General features: G+C 56.0%; 1 protein-coding gene across 10 annotated transcripts in view; it reads right to left on the bottom strand.

Moving 5' to 3' along the window:
- Positions 1 to 872: 872 nt before the first annotated feature.
- Positions 873 to 21335, bottom strand: part of CBFA2T3 (CBFA2/RUNX1 partner transcriptional co-repressor 3) — a 111108-nt gene continuing 90645 nt past the window's right edge. For 8 of the 10 annotated variants that reach the window (XM_073308218.2, XM_073308216.1, XM_073308222.1 and 5 more), the window contains 7 exons: positions 16471 to 16652; positions 14771 to 15006; positions 12655 to 12740; positions 11693 to 11888; positions 11238 to 11306; positions 9473 to 9663; positions 873 to 8955 (listed from right to left, as the gene is read on the bottom strand). In XM_073308218.2, the coding sequence (XP_073164319.1) occupies positions 8623 to 8955; positions 9473 to 9663; positions 11238 to 11306; positions 11693 to 11888; positions 12655 to 12740; positions 14771 to 15006; positions 16471 to 16652 (1293 nt within the window). In that variant the 3' untranslated portion in view covers positions 873 to 8622. Of the gene's footprint in view, positions 9004 to 9472; positions 9664 to 11237; positions 11307 to 11692; positions 11889 to 12654; positions 12741 to 14770; positions 15007 to 16470; positions 16653 to 21335 lie in introns of all 10 variants that reach the window. The other 2 variants (XM_073308219.1, XM_073308225.1) reach the window with 2 other exon arrangements.

Here is a 21335-nt window from a genome sequence, read left to right on the forward strand (position 1 = left end):
GGTAGGGGCTGCATTGCAATATGCCCATTGTTAGCTAGGGATGGCGCAAATCCAGACCCCTTTGGGATTTCAGTGGGGGGTTCACACATCGAGGCCAGGAGCTGCCCCCGCGGTTTGGTTGCTGGGCCTGGAAAGGGTCTCCTCTATGCCTGGTTTGGGCGTGACCAAAGTCTTGTGCGTGGGTCACTGTTTCAAATGCTGGATGACTTGGGAGAGGTCAGAGCTGGCGGGTCTGGAGCCAGACTCCAGTGCACATAACCGGAGCCCTGCCTGACCCAACCCCGGACACCTACAAGACCTCGTCCTCAGCCCAGCTCTGGTGCCACGGGCCTTGCCCCAGCCTTGTTTCATCTGCAAAGAGCAAAGCTGAATGCCGGTTAAGTTAAAAGGGTGGAACTTTATTAAACCCTGTGCACTGCTTTGCCCAATTCGGCTGAATTGCTTCCCCTGTTCTGCTGGTGTCCTCTCAAAACCAGAGAGTCCCTCCAGGGAACGCTGGCCCTCCGACCCCGGTCCCACTGATCAGGATACAGTCCTCACCGCTATGAACAGGGGAAGTGGCCGAGCCATTCTGAATCAAGGTTTTCAAAAGCAACGAGTGATTTTGGGGACCCATCTTGAAACATCTTAAAGGGTCTTGATTACCAGTGGGTGGGGGATCATCGCTGTTTGAAAACCAGGCCTCTAAAAAGGATCTCACATTGGGCACCAGAATCATTGGTCACTTGAAAATTGTGGCCTTCATGCTGGGTACAGCCAAGATACACTGATAGAACCCAGCTCCCCCCCTCGGCCTCCTAGTTTGGCACATCGCTGGGGGAGGAGGGCCGGGGCAGAACAGAACACAAACCACAGCAGCGGATACCCCTGGGTGATATTAAATTGTCTTTATTCCACGGATACAGAGTTAAGAACAGACATAACCTGAATCATAATGTTTACATCTTTCACAGGTCAAACATACAGTACACTTAGAGAAAGCAGGGAACCGCGCGGGGAGGGGGCAGCATGCCAAAAAACCTCCTATCATGTCATGTCTCTGGAATGGCCACGGAAACCCACAAACAGCAGGGAACGGGGTGGGAGGGGGGTGTGCGTGATTTCTGTTTTTTCCCCTCTTTAAACTCTTTTTCCACGCACGCCCATCAGTCTATACAAGCAATGCCTCCCCCACCCCCCTTTAATTCAAGTATTGCACAGTTTTACGAGTCAATCGCCTCCCAGCCCCCTCACATGGGCCTGGCAGGAGCAGGTTATTGGTTTCTGACAGGGCGTGTCAGCGGCTTTCGAGACTTTCGGCAGAGTCACTTCAGAGATGGGGGAGCAAGAGCAGAACTGAGGGTGGGTCACATCCATTCGTGGGGCTCAGCAAAGTTACACGCAAGCTGGGCTGAGCAGCTTGGGCTCTCCTGAATTGCAGGTGGTTGGCTGGCTGGGTCACACCAGGGCCAGGGACAAGGGAATGTGCAAGGAAGGGGGAAATTCTGGGAGCACCTGGTGGGTTTTTTGTTTGTTTGTTTTGGGTAAGGAATCAGAGCAAATTCTCCTGGATGGCTGCTGCAGAGCCGCCTTTCAGAGGCTCAGACGCCAGATCTGGACGGGATCCCAGAATCTGCCGCTCTGAAGAGGCTTAGCAGAAAGTCTGAGAACCTGGGTTTGCTCTGTATTTATTTTCCCTGGGCTGTGTTTACGTCTGTTTTTTTGACACCCCAAGCAGGGGTGTCCTGCTGCTGTTCTCCAAAGCAATTGACAAGCCAAGAGATGGGCTTGTTACAAGAAACAAAAACACCCTCCGGCTCCCCCAGATTTGCCTTACATAAAACCACCAGAGCACAGAGATGGGAAGAAGGGTCGCTCCTACCAGGTGGCAGGGATTGCACCCCAGGAAACTCCTTCTCCTCCCATTCATTTCTGTAACTAGCGTACACATGAATTAAACTGAGCCCGGCTGAAATACCCACCCACCTCAGGCAAGCACCCCACCCTAAGCACAAAGGCCACAAAATTGGGTGGGGATGTCCATAAAGAAAAAAGAGGATCGTAAGAAAGAGGAAGAGAAGACCGGAGTACAATGTATGTGTCTGTGTCTGTGTACACGTACAAGGAGTGTATGGTGAGTTCAAATGGGGAAATGGCCAGGAGCAAGACAGCTGCCCCAGCAGCACTGGCTCTGGTTTGCTCCTACAGAATTGATCGCACCCATGTAATTTCTGCCTGTGTTTGCTGGTAAGCGTGCGACCGGAAGGGTGTTTCTGGCAGTCTCAAGGAGACTGACTCTCCTTTGCTGGAACTGACTCGAAGTAGCCTAGGTGTGGGCTGGGGGGTATCCAAGCCATTAGACCCAACCAATTGGCATTTAAGAACTGTTGGTGCAGATCGCAGGTGCACCATGAGAAGTGCTCCCAACACCTGCCTCCCCAGGGAGACGCACACTTGCTGCTTCGCTGTTCACCCAGCCGTGCCCGTCCCACGCTCCCCTGTCCCGGGAGGTGGGAGCTAGCGCAGGCTGACTCCCGCCTGGAAGATTGTGCCTGGGAAGGACCTTGCTGCCGGGACATCAGAGACAAGCAAGAGGGATTGGTAGGGGGCTGGCAGGGTTGATGGAGGAGGAGAGATGAGAAGAGCTGAGCAATGAGGAAGGATGGAGGGATACGATTCGAGTCCTACTCCACATCTATTTGATAGGGGGTAAAGCACCAAGAGAGAGATCACGGCGGCTGCGAGAAGAGAGTGTAACGAGCAGCAATGGGATGCTATTAAGAAAGGGAGAATACAGACTATCCGGAAAACCTGGCAGTGAGACGTGGCAGACCAGGGAACAAAACCCCCTCACTTGGTTATTTAAAACAGGACTAAGCAAAGCCCCAGTAAATGCACCATGTGGAAGAGTCTTGTCCGGACCCCGGCATGATCTGAACAGAATTCTTCCAGCTCTAACGTCTAGGATCACCAATGAACCCTGGCCAGCCAATCCAATGGCTGTGTCCAGCACTCGCATGCTGGAGCCGCGCTGGCATGAGGTCCCTGGGGTGCAGCTCTGCCCAGCTGGAGCAGGGCAGGTGGGAGATGCTTTGGTTTCAGCTTGGATTTCAATTTGGAAACTTGAGGGATGGGGCCAAGTTAAAGAGCCCTCCATGGAAATGGGTCCACAGTGAGTCACGCTTAAAGCCAAACAAAATCCCCATCTTGCTGTCCCTGTGTCAATAAACTGCTCGGCCCCTCGGCACATGCTCTAAACTCTCTGATCCTATGTGCAGCGCAGGGCTGGGGCTCCAGCACCAAAAAAGAACCTGGCATCCTCAGGAGTGACCTGCAAAACACGCCCGCTTCCCTCTGCCCCGTGGAAACAGGAAGGTGACCTGAACGAATGCACTGCCATGCCGTGCCGAGGCACACATTTATTGCAAATGATGAGCCAATCCTGCAGAGAGCCACATGCCCAATGATGTCAATGGGATTGGAGGACACAAGGTGCCACCCGAGATGGCATCTTTTGGGCTGTCCCGGATCCCAGATGCCTTTGTGCTGAGCTGCCCGGCGTTGTTCTGACCCCACCCCCTCTTTAGCCACAGAACCATCCATCACCCCTGCCTGGGGTTGGGCGCATCCCGTTTCTCTCCTCACTGCTCCATGGCTGCTGGAAGGAAAGCGGCAGGCGCCCTACCCCTCACACTCCTGCTGCTGCCCCCAGGCAGAGCTGCCATGGGGGGAGGGTCACCCCAGTTAAATACCTCCTGGCACGGGCTCTGGGAGGGGCGAAACATTGGCCCTTCCTTTTCTGATCATCTCCAGGGACTTCACAAAAAGATGCCCAAAGAGCCACTATCCAAGAGAGAAAAATATCCCAATTTCCCCTCCACCCATCCCCCCAGTAATATGCATGGAGACAGCTCCTGGGCCCAGGAGTGTCAGCATTCCCTGGATTTTTGGCCTAGGTTAAGTTCCTTTTCCTACACAATCTGGGCCGCACTGTAACACTAGGATCCCTGCCATGAGGCAGGGTGGATATGCCGTGGAGTGGGCCAAATTCTGCTCGTAGTGACATCCCTGCAAACTCCATGGAGACAAAGCACTTGCAGGTAAGTCCCTGAGAGCAGAATCTGGCCCACTGCACACACACTACACAATCTAACCATGCTGCTTTGCCCCAGTGATTTAAAACCTGCTGACATGGCTGTGGCTGAGCTTTCTGTTAATTCTCCCAGCTGTTGTATATTCCACTGGGAATAATATTCCCAGGCAATGGGAGGCAGAGGAGAGAATCAGGGATTAGCAGGACACAGGAGGATGAGGTGACCCTGCAAAACCCACACATAAGAAAGCTCTGACTGAGGAGGTTTAGCAAGAACATCTCACAATGAAAGAGCCTGGAACCGCATGCATCCTCGAGCCCTACCCAGGGGAGTCAGCGAGCGGTTTTCTTTGTGCCACCCTCTTGCCCACGAGAGTTACCGCCTGGGAAGCTGCATGCTCCCATTGGTTTTTTGGCCACTGAAATACTCTATTTTAAAGCTTTCTGGTTTGGACTTCTGCAAGAGGCTCCCCTCACGATCACCTCTCCCCTCCCAGAGCTTTTGGTTTGAAGGCAAGCTTACTGAGTTCTTTTACAATGGGGTTATTTCCGTTCTATACAATTGTCGTCTGTGGTTTTTAAGCAAGTTGGAGGTAGAGAGGCAGGGTCCAGATGCTGAGCAGATGTGAGACGGATGGGACAGAGAGGCGGCCAAAATTCAAGCACAAGAGGAGGTTTAGAAAAATAACAAACACTAAGAATGGCAGGACGAACCCTGCAGGTAATTACATCTGAAAACTCTTATATATTACCTCTTTTCATGAAATATAAGAAAAATAGACAATATACATATATCACTTGATAAATAAACACAACAATTGTTCTTAGGGCGAGTGTTGCATGTCAGAAAACCAGGGTCAGAACCTAACGCTGGATGAATGAGGCTGCGGAAGGAAACAAACAGAAGCTACGAATTCTCAGGTTTGGCCCATTAAAAGGTCTTTGGCCGGATTCACTGCAAGCTACCATCAAATGGTTGGTAAACAAACCCCCAGCAATAGCTCCAGCCCAGCTAATGAGGGCAGCCACCGACTGCTTTGCAGCACATGGCTCCTGCAGAGGGACTGATCTCTGCACAGCTTCATCTTGGGCTTCAAGACTCAGTACAGGTCTTTCCTAGGGAGACCCTCTGTAATGCAGAGAGATCGGTTCACTGGTATTGCTGCTGGGACTGGCCTGCATCAAACAGCAAATCAGTTCCAGGGGAGGAAGTTCTACACTCACATATATTTACAGGCTGCTTTGTCCCTTGTACTGTGTCTCTCCTCCCATCCCTCACCGAGGGTGTGACCTTCCTCTGGAGAGCTGCAATTGGGACTTTGGAGGAACTGTCTCTTGGGGCTGGGCGGCTCATGGGTTGGTATTTTCCAGGAGAAGATTCTTACTAGCCAGGAATTCAGGCCTGCTTTAGAAAGACCACTTGCCTGGGGTTGGGGGAAGGTAAGGAAAGTCTTCCACAATTCCCCAGGGATGTAAGAGCTGCATTGCAGGCCAGGACAGAGAGCTAAAGCAAAAAGTCTAGTGCATTTTTAACTGCCCTTCCACCCCAGTCCCTGCTTCCAACAGCATTCCAACAGTGTCCATATTGTCTTGTCAGGACACGTTACCGTATAGGCCTGGCGGGGGAGAGGAAGGCTACAGAATGGGGGTGCTTCTGGCACTTGTTGGCTACTGGACGGGTTGAAATGCTGCCGGGTTCGCTGAGTTCAGAACTGGCAGGTGTTCAAAGCCTGAAAACTTTGGATGTGAGAACTGTGACTTCATCCTGCTCAAAGCCAATAGCAAAACTCTGGCTGGCTTCAATAGGATGGGATCCACGCCTGGTTCTTAAGATTTGATACCCCGATTGTGGCAGAGAGCTGAGATGAGGGAGGGGACAGCAGGGTGCATGGACTGCAGCGTTGCACTAACAACTTTCCTCAATCCCCACTTCCTGCCTGGGTCTGTCTTGCTTTGAAATCATAGAATCATAGGACAAGCCGGCACCAGCTGCAGAGAACCACGCGGCACCGTCTACAGCCATCCCTCAGAGGCAGTGAAAGTACACGTCAAACACAGCCCTCCACACTCTTCTCCAGGACAACCCGTCCCAGAGCCAAGACGACATGACCAAACGGCGTCAGAGCCACATCCACTGAGAGAAACAGCCACGAGCCCAAACCTGCTCCATGGGAACACGCCGCACATCTGAGGAGAGACACAACATGGTCTTTACAACTTCAGAGCAACCAGGAGGGAGCTTGAGTGGGGTGCTAAATGAACAGGGAGGACTCACATTGGATGCGATGCAGCTAACGGATCCAGGGCTCACAACTAGAAAAGAAAGGGCAAAGCAGACCCAACCGCAGTGGGACTGAACAATGCCGCCTAGCCCTGCATGTATCCATTGTGCTAAACAAAGGACTCCTTGTTGTTCCAAAACCCGAATCGATGTTCTAAAGAATCACACAGTGCTTCTGAAAACAGCAGAAACAAGGGAGAGGTTCAGGGGTGCGTCGTGAGGGAGAGGAAAACATCCAAACATAGCCACCTTACGGTTCTGAGTCAATCGCCCTCAGCCAAACCTCCCTTTGCAATGACTACTGACTGGGAACTTTTTATTTGAAATCCCTACTTTTTTAAAAACACACGTGATGGATTTTGCAACTCCGGAAAACGAATGCTCCTAACGAGCATGTGGATTTTGCGTTTTTTTTAAAACCTATTTCCTAAACTTTACATACTTCAGTGGTTTATCTTAATTTTTTTATTTGGCAAACGTCTCTTCTTTTATTATTATCATTATTATTATTTTTTGGACCTCTTCCAATACTATATACATTCACATTAACATACAATATTTGCCCTGACCATGGCTGGGCAGTCTCTAGCTTTCTCCCTTTCTGCAGTCGTGTCACTTTCCATATTGCACTCCCGTCCTCTGTGCGTTATACACGATGCAAGAAATGCAAAATAATCTACATTGTCTTTTTTTCCTTCTCTAAGAACAAGTGTTTGTTTGTTTCCTTTCTTTCCTACTAGTAACTGTTGCAAAATCATATGAGGGGGTGCGGGGTGGGAAAAGAAAAAGAGAAAACGAAATAAAATGACCCAATGACAATGTTCATCACAGGACTGGAGAAAACATCTGGAGAACAAGTAGACACAAAGCAAGGGGGTCTATCTACAGGCAATCGAAAGAGTCTTTAGAAGGGGAAAAACAAAAGGTGTCTTTTTTTTTCCTGCGAAAGGTTGAAAGGCAGTCACAAGATACTGGAGCAAGAGAGGTGGGGTTATGGAGAGCAGAGAGAGGTAGTGGAGGAGTACAAGAAGCAGAAGGTACTGGTGCAATTGCTTTCTGCTCACACTCTGACGAGCAGTGGAGAATCAACGACAGATTGTCACAGTTCTGTTTGAAATGATGCTCTCTCTGGAACAGGACCAGGATCTGAAGGTTCTTGTTCATTAGCACGCTCTCCTAGGCAAATGAAACACGTTTATAATCCACAGAGGGAGGGAGCACACAACGTTGACTCCCCATCACACACACACACACACACGCACAAAAGTTGTGTATCTTTTTTTTTTTTGCTTTATTTTAATAAAATTCCTTAAATCCACAGATGCGCGTCCTTCCTCCTTCAAGGTATGCGTGGATGCTGAGAGTCCAGCACAAGAACCCACTCCACCCCACCAAAGAACGCAAGGAGTCCAAGAGCGCCGGCTTGCCTTTGGCCAGTCGTCGTGGTTTGGTTGAAAGGGATAAGTGCTGCTCCTTGTTTCACAAAAAACAAACCAAAACCATCAACCGAAAAAGTAAAAATAACCAACAACAGAACCAAAAAAACTTTGGCAGTGGAAAAAAAGTTTGGATTTTTTTGTTTGTTTGTTTTTGGATTTCCTTTGGAGCAGAGGTGAGTCTGGTATGTTCTTGGCTAGCTAGCAAGGTAGTTTACAGGTAAGCTTCCTTTACTTGGTTTTACTTTGTTTTGTTTGTTTTTTGGATTTTTTTTTTACTTAAAGCCAAAGAGTTTGACGTTTTTATTTTTTATTTTATTTTATTTTTTTTACAAAAAAAAAAAGAAAAACGAAAAAGAAGAGAAGAAGTTTCTTGCCTTCTAAAATCGAAATCCTTCATCATGCCGTCCCCCGGCCGCACTGGGAGGGAGATTTCACACACATGCGCACATCTCCAGGGGGATAGAGACTGGTGGGTTTCCTTTCCCCGAGTCAAGGTGCGTAGAGTTTGCGGACAAATTCCTCGTCCGAAAAGAAGAAAACAAACAAACAAACCGACGACGACGATCATAACTCCCCAAATCATAGAAAACCGAAGCGAGAACAGAGAAGATTGGTATTTGCCTTAACTCCACTTAAAGCCCAGTTTGAGGATCCGTGAGGATTACATGTGAGAGATCGAGAGGTCATTTGGAGGTCACAGAAGAGTCAGGTAGCTGAGGAAGTTGCATTGAATGCAGTTAGTTTTTCTTTTGGAGAGAAGCAGTAGCAGCAGTGACGTTCTGTAGGTTTCTCTGTTTCTTTCCCCTCTGTTGGCCGGCCGGGGGGGTCGGTTAGCGTGACGCCGTTTCCAGAGGAGCCGGGGTGGCCGGCGTGCCGGAGCGCGACGCAGCAGCCGAGCCGGTTTCGCTGGGGCTGGCGGCCATGGTGGCCACGCTGGTGATGGAGGTGCTGACGGCCCCCACGTCCGGTTGAGCTGAGCCCACCCCTAAGCCCACCCCGGAGGAAGGGGCTGCGCCGGCAGAGGTCTGGAGGCCCTGCAGAGTCTGCCCACAGACGTGGTGGTGCTTCTCCCAATCCTTGTGCTGGCAGAAGGAGCCGCAGTAGCGGGCCGTGTTGCATCCGCTGCAGGTCTCGCTGGCCTTGCGCCCACAGTTCCAGCAGCTCTGTACGAGAGGGCGAAAGCAGAGACATCAGCGTCGGGGCGGTGCAGCCTGGAAGAGAGACCCAGCCCCGCTAGACACCCCCTGTGGGATGGAACCGTCCAAAGGATCCCGAGCACCCACTGAACACAAGAGACCTCGGTCTTAGGTCTTAGGTTCAGGCCCCCAAAGAGTACCATTTCCCTGGCCACTTTCAGGCAGACTCTGGGCTGGTCGCGCTAGTTAGATTTCACAGTATTGGATCTTTCTAAACCCTCAGTACCTGGGGGAAGGATGGGCCGAGCACGGCCTGGGAGCTGGGAAGCCCCCACAGTGCAGGGTGAATTGCCTGCTCATCTGGTTTAAAACCAGGCTCCTGAGCTCGAAATGCTTGAACTCAGGGGTTGTAACGGGGCGGCCCCCTCACAGCAAGCTTCCAGCCCCGGCTCGCACGCTGGGGGCGCCCGCGGTGTCAACAGGCAAAGGGTTAAACTCTTACTACCCTAGCGAGCACGGCGCAGCGGGGCGAGCTCGCCTCTACCTCACTCGAGTCCTCCTGCTGATTGATCACAGTCAGCGCGTCCTCGGAAGCCTGGCGCTTGGCCTCCGCCAGGGCCCTCTCCATCTTGGCTCGCTCGGTAGTGATCAGCTCATGGGCTTTGCGCTCCGCATCCGACACTGCCTTCTGGAGCTCGGACATGGCCTGGCGCTTCACCTCGTTCACAGCTTCTTCTGAAAGGAAGAGCACAGATCATGTAGTGCAGCCACCGAGCCGACGGCCCGCAGGGGCAAGCCACGCAGCAGGAGACCAGAGGGCAAGTCTGGGCAGCTGCTCCCTAGGGTTTTGCTGTCAAGATTGGGTGGCCTGACTTTCTGTAACACGCCCGTGCTCACCCTGCCACAGCTGGCAGCGCAGACCGGCTCTTTGCATGTGTGCATACACACATGAACACGCACACACGCATGTGCACAGACATATGAACACACCCATGCACACACACTGTTTGAATGCATAAATGCTCATGCAAATGTGTGCCTAGCTCTCAGGTTGAAGAACCGGGGAAGTGCCAGACTGGCTCAGACCCATGGCCCAGCCAGCCCAGCATCCTGTCTCTAGCAGTGGGTAGCACCAGATGCTTCGGAGGAAGGTGCAAGAACCCCACCAGCGTGGACAGCTGTGGCAGAAGCAGCCCATAGGGGGAAGTTTCCTCCTGACCCTGGTAGCTAGGGGTTGGTTTCTACCCTGATGCACCCCTTCTAACTGCGGAGGGTCTTGTTATCCACACAACCATCTGTCAAGCACAGTGCACCCTATGGAGGAAAAGCACGCACAGTGAGGGTTTCAGAATGAAGCTTCTGGGAGGGCAGGGGTGTCTTAAAACACGGAGGGAACAAGGGGAGAAAGCCTTGACCATGTTCTCCATGTCCTGTCTTTTACAGATTCGCCCAGCGCTGGTGCCAGGCGGAGCTGGGAGGATGGAACCGACGGCCCACTGAGCCATGTCCCATCGTGCCCAACAGCCAAGCACAAGCTTTTCTGAAAGCCTGGGCTGCCCAAAGAGAGCAGTTTGGGTCCCTGGCTCCAGCAGAGGGACATGAGCTGGGTGTGGATTCCACGGCAGGAAATCCCAAGCATCCAGGCTCGGTTTTGGCAGAGAACCCCTCCATGGCGTTCAGATCCCCTCCTGCTCTCCCAGTGAGGGGTGATCCAAAGGGACAAACTAAACTTCAGGGAACCAGGGGGAGGAGTGGCCTCATGGTCCAGCACCATCAGAAACTATGGGAGCTTGTTACCCCTCGTCCCTGCCTTCCAGCCCCTGGAGTGCTCTACACGTAAAGGTGCCCCAGAGAGACGGGGCGAGAAAACTGGCCTACAGTGGGCGGGATCCCATCCGTAATCTCCTGAGGAGTTCGGTCTGAGTGTGAAAGTCCCTATGGGACTCATCCAAGGCCCGGGGGAGCCAGTGGAAAGACTCCCATTGACTCCAATGGGCTTTGGATCAGGCCCCAGGGTCACTAAGCACCCCAGCCGCTGGTTCGGGGGAAAGGAAGGAGGCATAGGGATGACGTTTACGTGTAATGCTTGCTAGTCCCCAGGGTGTCCTAATGAACAGGGCTCCTTCCCCCGATCTCAGCCCCCGAAACACAGCAGGGGAACTCCACCGAGGTCCAGGCAGTAGACCCAGGGGTGCGTTTGGCCCAGCGACAGCAGAGTCCTCAGGCTCAGCCAGGCCCCCCGGCACCGCCTCACGCCGGCCGGTGCCCTGCTGGGCTGCGGACAGGGGATCCCGCGGTGGCACACTCACCAGCTTTCCTCCAGATTTCCTCGGGCATGTAACCAGAGAGGGGCCTGGGCACAAACTCCCGGTGAGTGTCTGAAAACAAGCGGGGAGAGGAACAGGTTGGAAGAAATGAAGCGTGCAAAGCAGCAAAGCCCCGGAGAGCTGCGCTACAGTGCGGTCCGTGCGGAGACCGACAGCGCCGAGATAGCGACCCAGTGGAAACCATCCCTGCCTGCTCTTGCCCCAAGATACACACGGCGCGGCTGTAGGAGCTGCTGGCGCCCTGGGCCGGGCTCTCCCCTGCCGGGCACCCGGCGCCGTGGTACCTGGGCCAAGGGCGTGTCAGGTGCAACCCACTCACACCGGAGCCGAGTTGGCATCGGTGTAAATGCTGACACAAGCGCAGGGCAGGGGAGAATCAGGCCCAGGGCGCCATTAGCTCTTTGCCGGGAAAGCCGCTCCGCGGGGCTCGTCCGTACCTAACGGGGGGGCCTCGGAGTTGGAGGAGCTGTTGTGGGGGCGGGGTGGGGGGTTGGTGCCTTTCTTCATGTCTTCCGCGTCGCTGTAGCGGCGGATCCAGTGGTTGAGCTCCTCGCGGTCGGCCTCCTGGCAGCGGCGCAGCACGGTGAGGGAACGCCGCGTCTTCTCCACCATGTCCATGATGCAGTTCAGCAGCTGCCAGAGAGCAGGAGGGAGAGCACAGATAAGGCCCAGGCACAGGGTGCGTGCTGGGGGGCAGCTGCATGTCCATGGGGTGTCTCAGGGTAAGATGGGCTTGCCCTGGTGCTTCTCACCCTGGTATGTGATGCAAGCCCCAGTTTGCACCGGGGGAGTGTGTCTACAGCAGGTTTGAGTCCGCCCCGATTTGTCCTGGGGGGAGTGTGTCTAGACAAGGCCCGCATCAATGGAGTTACACCCAGCCACACCCTGAGAAGGCGCCAGCTTTGCAATGGCTGGTTCACATCCCATCCCCACACCCAGGAGTTTCCCCTAGGCCAGGGCAGCTGGACAGGGCTCAGAATGGGGAACCGTAGCCAGGGCACACAAAACGGGGTCCTGACTCAAATTCTAGCAGACAGAGACCCCAGGGTCCCCCAGCTTGGGGACAGGGTTCAGTTTCCGCAGGGAGAACCCTGCAGTCCTGGCTCAGGAAAAGCCATCCGTTTCAGGAGGGATTTCCCCGGAGCCAGGCTACAGGAGCAGGCCCTACATTGAAAGTCAGAGAAGATGGTGAGCAGCGTGGGACGTGAAACAGAGAAGTCCGGATAAGTTAACTGAGGAGCCCCTCTGTGGAAGGGCCAGAGCTCATGTTCTCGAGAGCAACTAATCCATGCCCTCCCCTCCCCACCCCGCCCTGCAGTGACCACAAATGTCACAGCCACCCCACCGCCTGGCAGGGCTGCCCTGGTCGCAGACAGCGGCAAGAGGGGTTGGTACGTACGTTGTTGAGGTGTTTCCACTCTTCAGCCCACTCCCTGTCTGTTAGTCTGTGGTCGATCACTTCCTCCTGGCGGGAGCCGTGCACGGCTGGAAGAGAACACGCGGGTCAGTGAGAGCCAGTCACCCTGGCCCAGAGCTCTGGGCACCCCAGGGGCTCCGGGCACCCCAGGGGCTCCAGTTACGGCTATGTTTTGTTATCTGTTTTAGGACAGCACCTCGGGGCCATGCTCTGGGATTAGGGCCCCTTGTGCTGGGTACTGTGCGGAGCAAAGAGATGGTCCCTGGCCCAGTGAGCTTCCTTCCCGTGGCCTGAGAGCAGTGCTGGCGGGCCGGGCGTTGGCCCAGGTGCTGGGGTGCACCTGGCCTACGCAGCGTGCCGGGAGGTGCCACGCAGGGCCCGGCGCTGGAGCACGCTGCTCTGCCTTGGCCTGCACCCTCTCAAAGTCGGGGCTCTGGGAGCTCGACACGGGACGGCAGTGGAGTCACGCCCCAAGACAGGAGAGGCCGTCAGGGAAAGAGAGAGAGAGAGAGAGACGTTTGAATGCCAAAATCAGTGCAGTCTCTATACCGTCCATACAGCCCCCACTGGGGCCTGCTCTGTAACGCAGAGCACTGGCTGAACAGCCGGGAGAGGGGGAACAGTCCTTGGGGCTAGCTTACAGGGAAAAGCTTTGCCTGCCCTTTGCTAGTAGGGGAATTGGGCTGTGGGCTGCCGCCAGAGCTGCCCGTGTGCCAGGAACGGGTCACCCTCCCCGCAGCCATGGGTTAGCACCTACACATCTGCACTGCTGCCAATCTCTTGCGAATCACTCATGTACGACCCTCTTCACCAGGCCCTTCCCGGCAGGAGACCCTGCCATAACAGGTGCCCACCCCGCTCCCCCGGTCACCTTTCCAACAACTATCTTCTCAGAGGCGGGAAGGGGGCATTGTGCAGGACCACCGAGAACTCAGCCTGCCTGAGCATCACTGCAGCCTGCCTAGGACCCCCGACAGCCCCAGAACGTCAGACGGATTCTCCCAGGGAGTCAGGGACTGAAATGCTTCTCACATCAGAAGTTGCCGAGTGATTTGTATAACTCAGGCTGCGTCTACACTGCCCACTAACCCGGACTCTGACCAGGCTCCGTTTCTGTCCACACACCTATCAGTCTGGCTCAGGTCACAAGCACTCAGGACCTGGGTCCTAGGACCCTGCTAGGTCAGAGCGCGAGTCCCACTGTGACTGGGGTCGAAGCCCGGGCACTGTGCAGTGTGGCTGCAGGGCAAGCCAGAGACCCGAGTCAGAAGAGCTGTGCCGTGCAGTATGGAAACCTCGGGTACAAAGCAGTGTGGATGCTCAAATGCAGGCCCTCAAGCCTGAGTCCCCCAGACCTGGGTTTACAATGCTGTGTAGATACGCACTCAGCTGCTCCTCCTGAAAGATACCTCCCCGCCTTGGCTCGGTACCGCTGTGATCCCAGCGATTTCTGAGTAGCATGCTCAGGATCCGGAGTGCTGATCTTCCTCCAGGAGAGCCATCCTCTGCTCTGCTTTCTCTAATTACCCAGGGGCAAGTACCGCAATGCCCCAGAGTCCCTGGGCCCCTGGACTCCTCTCCACGGTGTCCTGACAGCACCCAACCCAACAGAGCTCGCTTCTCTCCGCAGAGCGGGGGCTGAATCCATCACCCAGTGCAAGTCCACTGCCTGCACTGGTTGGGCCCTCTGTCTCTGCCCTGCCCCCCGACTGCCAGCCTCCCCCCGGCTCACCTTGTCTGTCCCTTCGTTATGCTCTCACGCCACCCAGAGCCATGGAGGCTCCCTCCCTTGGCCCAGTGCTTTGTGGTGGCCAGTCCCTGCCGGACTGCACACGCTCCAGGGAGGCAGCCCGCCCCCCAGTGAATTCCCAGGCACCTCCCCTTGGGCATGCAGTCTGTAGTGTCCGTCCCCCCGGCACAGCCTCACCTGCCTGCAGAGCACCCCCTGCACAGAGCAGTCTGGCCCTTCAGCAGTGGAGGGGAAAGGATACTCTCCGGGACATCTCTGCCCGTGATAGGAAATCTCTCAGGGAGCTCAATGCCCCTGAATGCTCCCCACAGCAGTGGGGGCCCCCAGCCCACGCCGCTTCCCACTCACCCACTTGCCGGTGGCGCTCCCGGAGCTCCCTGGGGTCAGGGTGCCGGTAGGTGTCCCGGTAGTGGTGTGCCATGGCCATGTCCTCCAGACGGTAGTGCTGTGGCGGGGGTGGGGGCGGGGTGGGGTGGGGCAGCCCGTTGCTGGGGCTGTAGCGCTGAGCGGGGCTCATGGTGCACGGCCGTTTGCTGAGGTGTTCGGAGTGCAGAGGGTCTCGGTCCAAGCCGTTCTCTTTGGTCCTGCTCCGCGGAGGAGAAAAAGGATGACCTGGTTACAACACTGGGACAGGGCTTCCTTACCCTCACCTCCTTTGTAAAGTCTTTTGAGCCCCAGCCCAGTGCTCTGGCCACTGAGCCCAACTCTGACACTGACTCCCTCAGGGGCCTTGGACAAGTCACTGCCCTTCTGTGCCTCAGTTTCCCACTCTGTCAAATGGGGAGGGGGGTGATCCTGATTTACAGAACCTGAGGGCAAGTGACTCTAGAAATGCAACAAGCTGCCAACGTATTAGTCCAACCTGGAGCCCGTGTCATTGAGTCCTGGGTGCAGCGAGTGATTCTTCTGAGTCGGGGGACTGCTGAACTCACAGTCTGAATTAGACAGCTGTAGGCCAGATTCATCTCTGGCTCCTGCTTGCTCATTCACTGGCCCCCTGCAGAGGCAGTCTGCTGGGTGACAGGGCACATGGCCAGGGAGGTAGAACGCACACTAACCCAGGCTCTGACTCAGGTTTGAGCCCAAGTCCTTCTTCTGTCCACAAACCAATCAGTCTGACTCAGGTCACAAGCATTCAGGACCAGGGGCCTCAGACCCTGCTGCGGGGAGGGTCACATCCCTAGCCCCGTTATGACTCGGGGCCAAGCCCCATCGCTGTGCCGTGTGGACACAGCTCAAGCCGCGGATCCGAGTCAGAAGGGCTGTGCAGCGCAGTGTAGATGTGCTAACACGGCTGCGAGACGTGGGTCCAGCACCTTTAAGCCCCAGTTTTCCATGCAGTGTGGACGCTCAAGCCCTGGCTTAGAAACCCAGAGACCCCCAGGCCCGGGTTCCATAGACCCAGGTTAACAATGCAGCGCAGACACACTGTTAGGGACCAGCTTAGCCTGCAAAGTGGGTGGCACTGCTCACAAAGAGGTGTGTGGCCAGGATGGCTGGAGGTGCTGATTCCTGCCCAGAGAGCTCTCCCAGGGCCTGGGTGGAGATGCAAGCTGCCCACGTTTCTGGGAAGCACCAAGGAGGTGGATGGTGAGAACTCCAGCTGCCTGCTATTGGAGTGAACCTGCCCTCTAGTGCAGGGGGCTCAACCCTGACATACCCCCAGATCCCAAGTGCCCCGAGGGCTGCACACGGCAGGGGAAATGCTCCTTGCCACGTGACATTCCCCATTCACAGCGATCAGTGCCTGGAGTCTAGCTGCAAGTGGCCCAATGTGCCTGCCAGGCTCCCTGGAGCAGGGTCTCACCAACCTGTATCCCTGGGCCCTTGAGCTTCAGCAGGGGAAATGCTGGCAGAGAGTACCCAGGAGACTGCCCTGCCTGCACCTAACATGGTGCCTTCGGGGGTGGGGATCTGGGAATGGCTTTATCCTCTCCTCCTTGCTGGGTCGCTCCCACTCACTGTGGGCCCCGTGCTCACAGCATGACACTAGCCCTAGGAGCTGGGGTGGGACTCCTGGAAAGCAAGCGAGAGCCTCTGGGTCCTACCTGTCTGGTGTCCTCCTCTTGCCAGTCTCGGTGACCTCCAGGAGCAGCTCAGAGGAGTCGATGGGGGAAGAAGCGTTGGCATCGAGCAGCAGCTGTTCGTGCTGGGCCAGGTACTGGGCTGGGGTCTGCTTGGCCATGCGGGCGCAGTGGAGCAGCTCGCGCTGCAGCAAGGGCAGGTTGGCCTGCAAATGGGGCAGAGACAGAGTAAAGCCCCTGCCAGCCCGAAGGGGCGAAGCCCCAGCACTCCCCCCGCCACCCACTGTTGCACAGACAAGCTGACCCATGGAGGCTGGGCTCCATTGCCTTGCAGGGCTCGCCCATGGGAATTAACCTGCTGGGGGCTCCTTACTCTGCATCCCCTGCAGACCTGGACGGGCCAAGATAAACAGCAGAGGATGCTGGCCTGACAGGGTGGGAGGAAGCGTGAAATGCTGGATCTTCCTTAGCCGCTGCTGGCAAGGATACCATCTGCCCTGTCTGAACACACGGCCAGGAATTCAGTGCCCTTGGCCAAACCGCCCGTGTGGGTCAGTGCCCATGTCTCCGGTCTCTGTGCCGCAGCGCTTCACAACCCCCCCAGCATTGCTGGGGAAAGCAGTTGCGCTGGGGAACATAGGGGTGTAGCGCACCCTTCCCTTGAGCCAGCATAATGAGGTTCCCTCTCTCGTACCGGGGAGCCTTGGCCATGCTAGAACTCGACCCAAGGACTCTCCTACACTTCTGGCCAGGAGACGTGGGGGTTACCCCATAACTACCAGCTGCAGGGTTTGTGGCACCTTCCTCGGAAGCATGTGGCCACTGTCAGGTACAGGACATTGGAGTAGGTGGATAATTGGACTGATCTAGAATGGGAATTGCTATGTCTGGGAAAACCTCCCCTGGTAACAGCAGCAGACATTTGCTGGCACGTGGCCTGAATCCCCGCTGTATGGATTCAACCAAAGCACCCGGGCTAAGGTCTCCAGTCATCAGTCAGGTGGGAGCTGCTCAGACTTTGGAAGTCCCAAGAGTTTCCGTAACCAGTAGGCACTGCTGCAGTTTGCTCCCACCCCATGGGCTCCTGCAGGTGGCTGCGGTTTGAGCTCCTCTGTTAAGCATTTTGGGGCCAGGTCTGCTAGCCTTACTCACCCTGAGGAGCACCTTACTCAGTAAGCAGCTCCACTGATTGCACTGTTACCGAGTAAGGTGCTGCTAATTGGAATGAAGGGTGACAGAATCAGGCCCATACACAGCCGGGCTAGGGAATAGGCTTCACCCATCCCCTGACCTGGAGAAGGATTCTTAGCCACGAGAAAGCACTGGGGGCCAGATCCAACCTCAGCGGAGGGGATGGAAAGGCCCCTGTTGGATTTCAATGGGTGTTGGATCTGCCCCACAGATGTCACGGTGATGGGCACGAGACAACCCCCGGGGATAAGACAAACACAGATTACAAAAGCCCAGGGCTCCTCCTGCGTACCAGCAAATGTGGGTTATGCAGGATGCGGCCGCTCCCCCAATAGCATGGCCATTCGTCGTGCCACGTTTACATTCCACTAGCCAGAGCTTCGGGGGGTGTTCTCAGCCCTGCTGCCGCCCAGACTAGAGCCCCCCGCAGAGCAGACCGGGAGAGCCCCACCTGTCTCTGGGTAGCGCCAGGGCCGGGGTGGGACCGGCAGCTCGGACACCAGGCGTGGCTCGCCTGTCCAGCGCGGGCGTTGGCAAGGTAGGAAGGGTTAGTAAAGAAACTCCCCCACCCGCTGAGCTTCTCATGGAGCTTCCCCCCCAGAAGAGCATCCAAAGCAGAAATGATTAAGCAGCAGAAATTCATTTTTATCCAAGCACTTTTGCTGCCAGCCCCAGTTTTCTATTTAAGACAGCTGAGCCTCGGCCAAGTCGCCATCTGTTGAACATGTTAGAGTGTGAGCTGAGGAGATGTACTCCTGCGGATTCGAGGGCAGCACGCCCCCTTTTCCCCCCCCACCCCACAAGACACCCTCTCCCCAGTTAAAGAAATAATTTTTAAAAAACCGGAGTCTGGGAAACACACTGGGGCTGGCTGGTTGCAGTTAACGTAATGAGAAGCAGCTGGCGTCCTAGGTGGAAACAGCTGGGAGCAGGGTGCCCGGGGATCAGACAGCACAGGGAGTGTTGTCACATGGCTCCTCTGGCCAGAGAGCCGCTGAGCGTCACGTGGGAACGGCAGAAAGGAGCCAGATTTTCAGAGCGTCCCAGGGCCTGAGGTCTGGGAGCACCAGGCACAGAGGTGCCACGGAAGCCAAGCTTCTCCAGGGCACCGGCACATCGGCCTCTGCCCAAGGATCTGGAGCCAAGCCTTCCTGGCAGGGAGCACTGGCCCTCTCTGACAGGCATGTAGCTTGGAGGAGAGGGCAGCATCTCCCGGAGGGGGGCAAGGAGAAGCACCCTTACCCTCCATGCTGAGGCGCTCGGTCTCCTCTAGCTTCGGGCAGCAGAGGAAGGAGCATCAGAAACCGCAGGTCCTGCCCAGTGCCCAAGACACAGATTCCCCAGCTGGCAGGGCCATGCGACCCCCTGTGCCCGACTTGCTCAGGGGTTAGGCAAGTGGGTACGACTGCCCAACCCACGGCACTGCAGGCAGCGGAGAGACTAGGTCCACTTGGAGCTCAGCCCCGAAAGCCAGGTCACGCAGCAATGGCCCCGATCCCCTCTCCTCCCATAGGCCGCACTGACCTCAGCTGTCTGAGGGGCTGCTGTTCCGGGCCCAGGCACGGAACGGAAAGGGGAATAGGGAGGGTCACATGGCTCCTAGGACAGACGGCATATTATTACCCCCCTTTCACCAGTGGGGAAACTGAGGCACAGAGCACTTAAGTGACCTGCCCAGGGCCACAGGTGTCAGTGTCAGAGCCCAGTGTCAAAGCCTGATTTTCAGAGATGTCGTGCACCCACAGTTCCCACTGGTATCAGTCCGACTTGCGAGAGTCCAGTAGTTCTGCATGTCAGGCCCTTCTTTGACTCTCTGTGCCTCGGTTTCCCCATTCACATAGCGGGGAGAATAGCACCTATCTCCAGGGGGCATTGTGGGGCTTGGATTGATGGAGCCCACTGCTGCAGCCATAGAACAAAGAGCAACAGGATCGGGTCCTTCATGCTTGACATTTTCAAACCAGTCCAGGTGACTGGCCATGTAGCTTTCATTCATGTCAATGAAACCTGGGTGTCTAACCCCCCTAGATTGCTTTGAAAATCTCAACCTATGTCTCTAAAGAGCTTTGAGATCCTCAGGCAGAAGGAGCTCTGGTTTTATTCTGACTTCCCCTCCGGACAGGGGGCGGGGGCAGGCGAGGCCACCCTGCCCGACGCGGCTGGGTGTGGGGCCGGCGCCGAATCGCCCCAGAGCACTCTTAAATGTTTAAACCCTTTGCCGTTTCATGGGAGTGGAATACACAGGCTCCGAGAGTGCTGGAGGCTGCTCTGGCCAGATTCCTGCGGCTAGTTCAGAGCCATCGGGATAGAACCCTTGGGGCCGGGGCGGGGGAGATAATAAAGATGCAAAGGGGGGGCTTCCCCCCCCTCCTTGATTCCTCTGATAAACAAGGGCAGCTGAAGCCAGCCTCGGAACATCTGCTGGAAATATTTGGTTTGACAGACATGCCAGGGCGCTGAGAATCCCTCCAGAGCAGGGTGACAGAGCAGGCTCAGGGCGGAATTAAAAGACAAATAAAAAAGGGAGATTTTGAATGAGTTGCAAATGGTGACCAGCTGGGCCTAGCCCCGCTCTTTGCTGTGCACAGCCCTGCAAGCCTGTATGTGGGGAGAGCGCGAGAGCACCTGTACTGACGAGCTGTGGTACATCCTGGGGGCTGCAGAGAGGGCAGCACAGGTTACCCCCTTCCCCCCACCCCCACATTTCCCAAACCGGGACCTGCTGAGACTGGGGAGTGAGAGAGGGGTCAGGCAACAGTTGATTTAAAGCTACGAGAGCTCCCCTCACAGCTTCTGCTCTGGTCCAGGGCCTCCTTCCTCACCTGGGGACATCGCTGGCTCTCACCAGACCACCGACTGGTCCAAGGAGCTGCTGTATGATTGTCTATGGGGCTAGGGTAGGCTAAGTGAGGGGGGCCCCCGACATGGCCCCCATGGGCAGGGCGTTAACGCAAAGCAGGAGGGCTTTAAGCGTTCCCTAGGGTTAATGTCGGGGGCCAAGAGTTACACGAAACTGCGTCCTGGGAGTCAAGGCCCGGCAATCTGAGAATGGAAGGATACATGGAGCCAGGCCCCTGTCCTTGTCCCCTTTGGGCCACTGGCTGATCCTGCTCTGTCTCTTTCTCCCTTGTGTCATGGAAGAGCAGACGCGCAGCCAGGACGGTTCCCTGCTAGCTCCCATAGGAGGTGGGAGCTCCAGGTCTGGAAAACACCCATCACATCCATGGCATGGCCAGAGACTGTGCGCAGCCCACGCAGAGCTAGCGGGAGGCACAGGCCGGGGCATCACTGAGCAGGCAGTGCGGGTTCACTGGGGGGATGGTTTGATCCTCTTTTGTGTTCCCCTCGAGAACTGGCAATGCCAGGCACCCGCCCAGGGGAGGCTGGGCCAGCTGCTGAGACCACGAAACTGGGGCCACAGCTTCTCGCTGGGCAAAGATTTCATATAGACCCAGAGTTCTACCCCCTTGGCCAACCTGAGTGTACAACGCCCTGGGTCCCGCACCCCCTCCCGTCACAGCCAGGACGGCACCTCCACGCCGAGCCGGTGCCTTGACTGACAACGAGAGCGTCACGTTCACACCCAGAACCCAGCCGGGCACCCGCTCCCAGAGGCTGCCCACATTCACCAGCAAACCCAGCCTCGGCACAGCGGAAGCCAGGTGCCCCCAGCGGGAGCCGTGCCAACCCAGTGTCAT

Source organism: Lepidochelys kempii, chromosome 12 (assembly GCF_965140285.1).
Source record: "Lepidochelys kempii isolate rLepKem1 chromosome 12, rLepKem1.hap1, whole genome shotgun sequence".
NCBI classification, from domain to species: Eukaryota; Metazoa; Chordata; order Testudines; family Cheloniidae; genus Lepidochelys; species Lepidochelys kempii.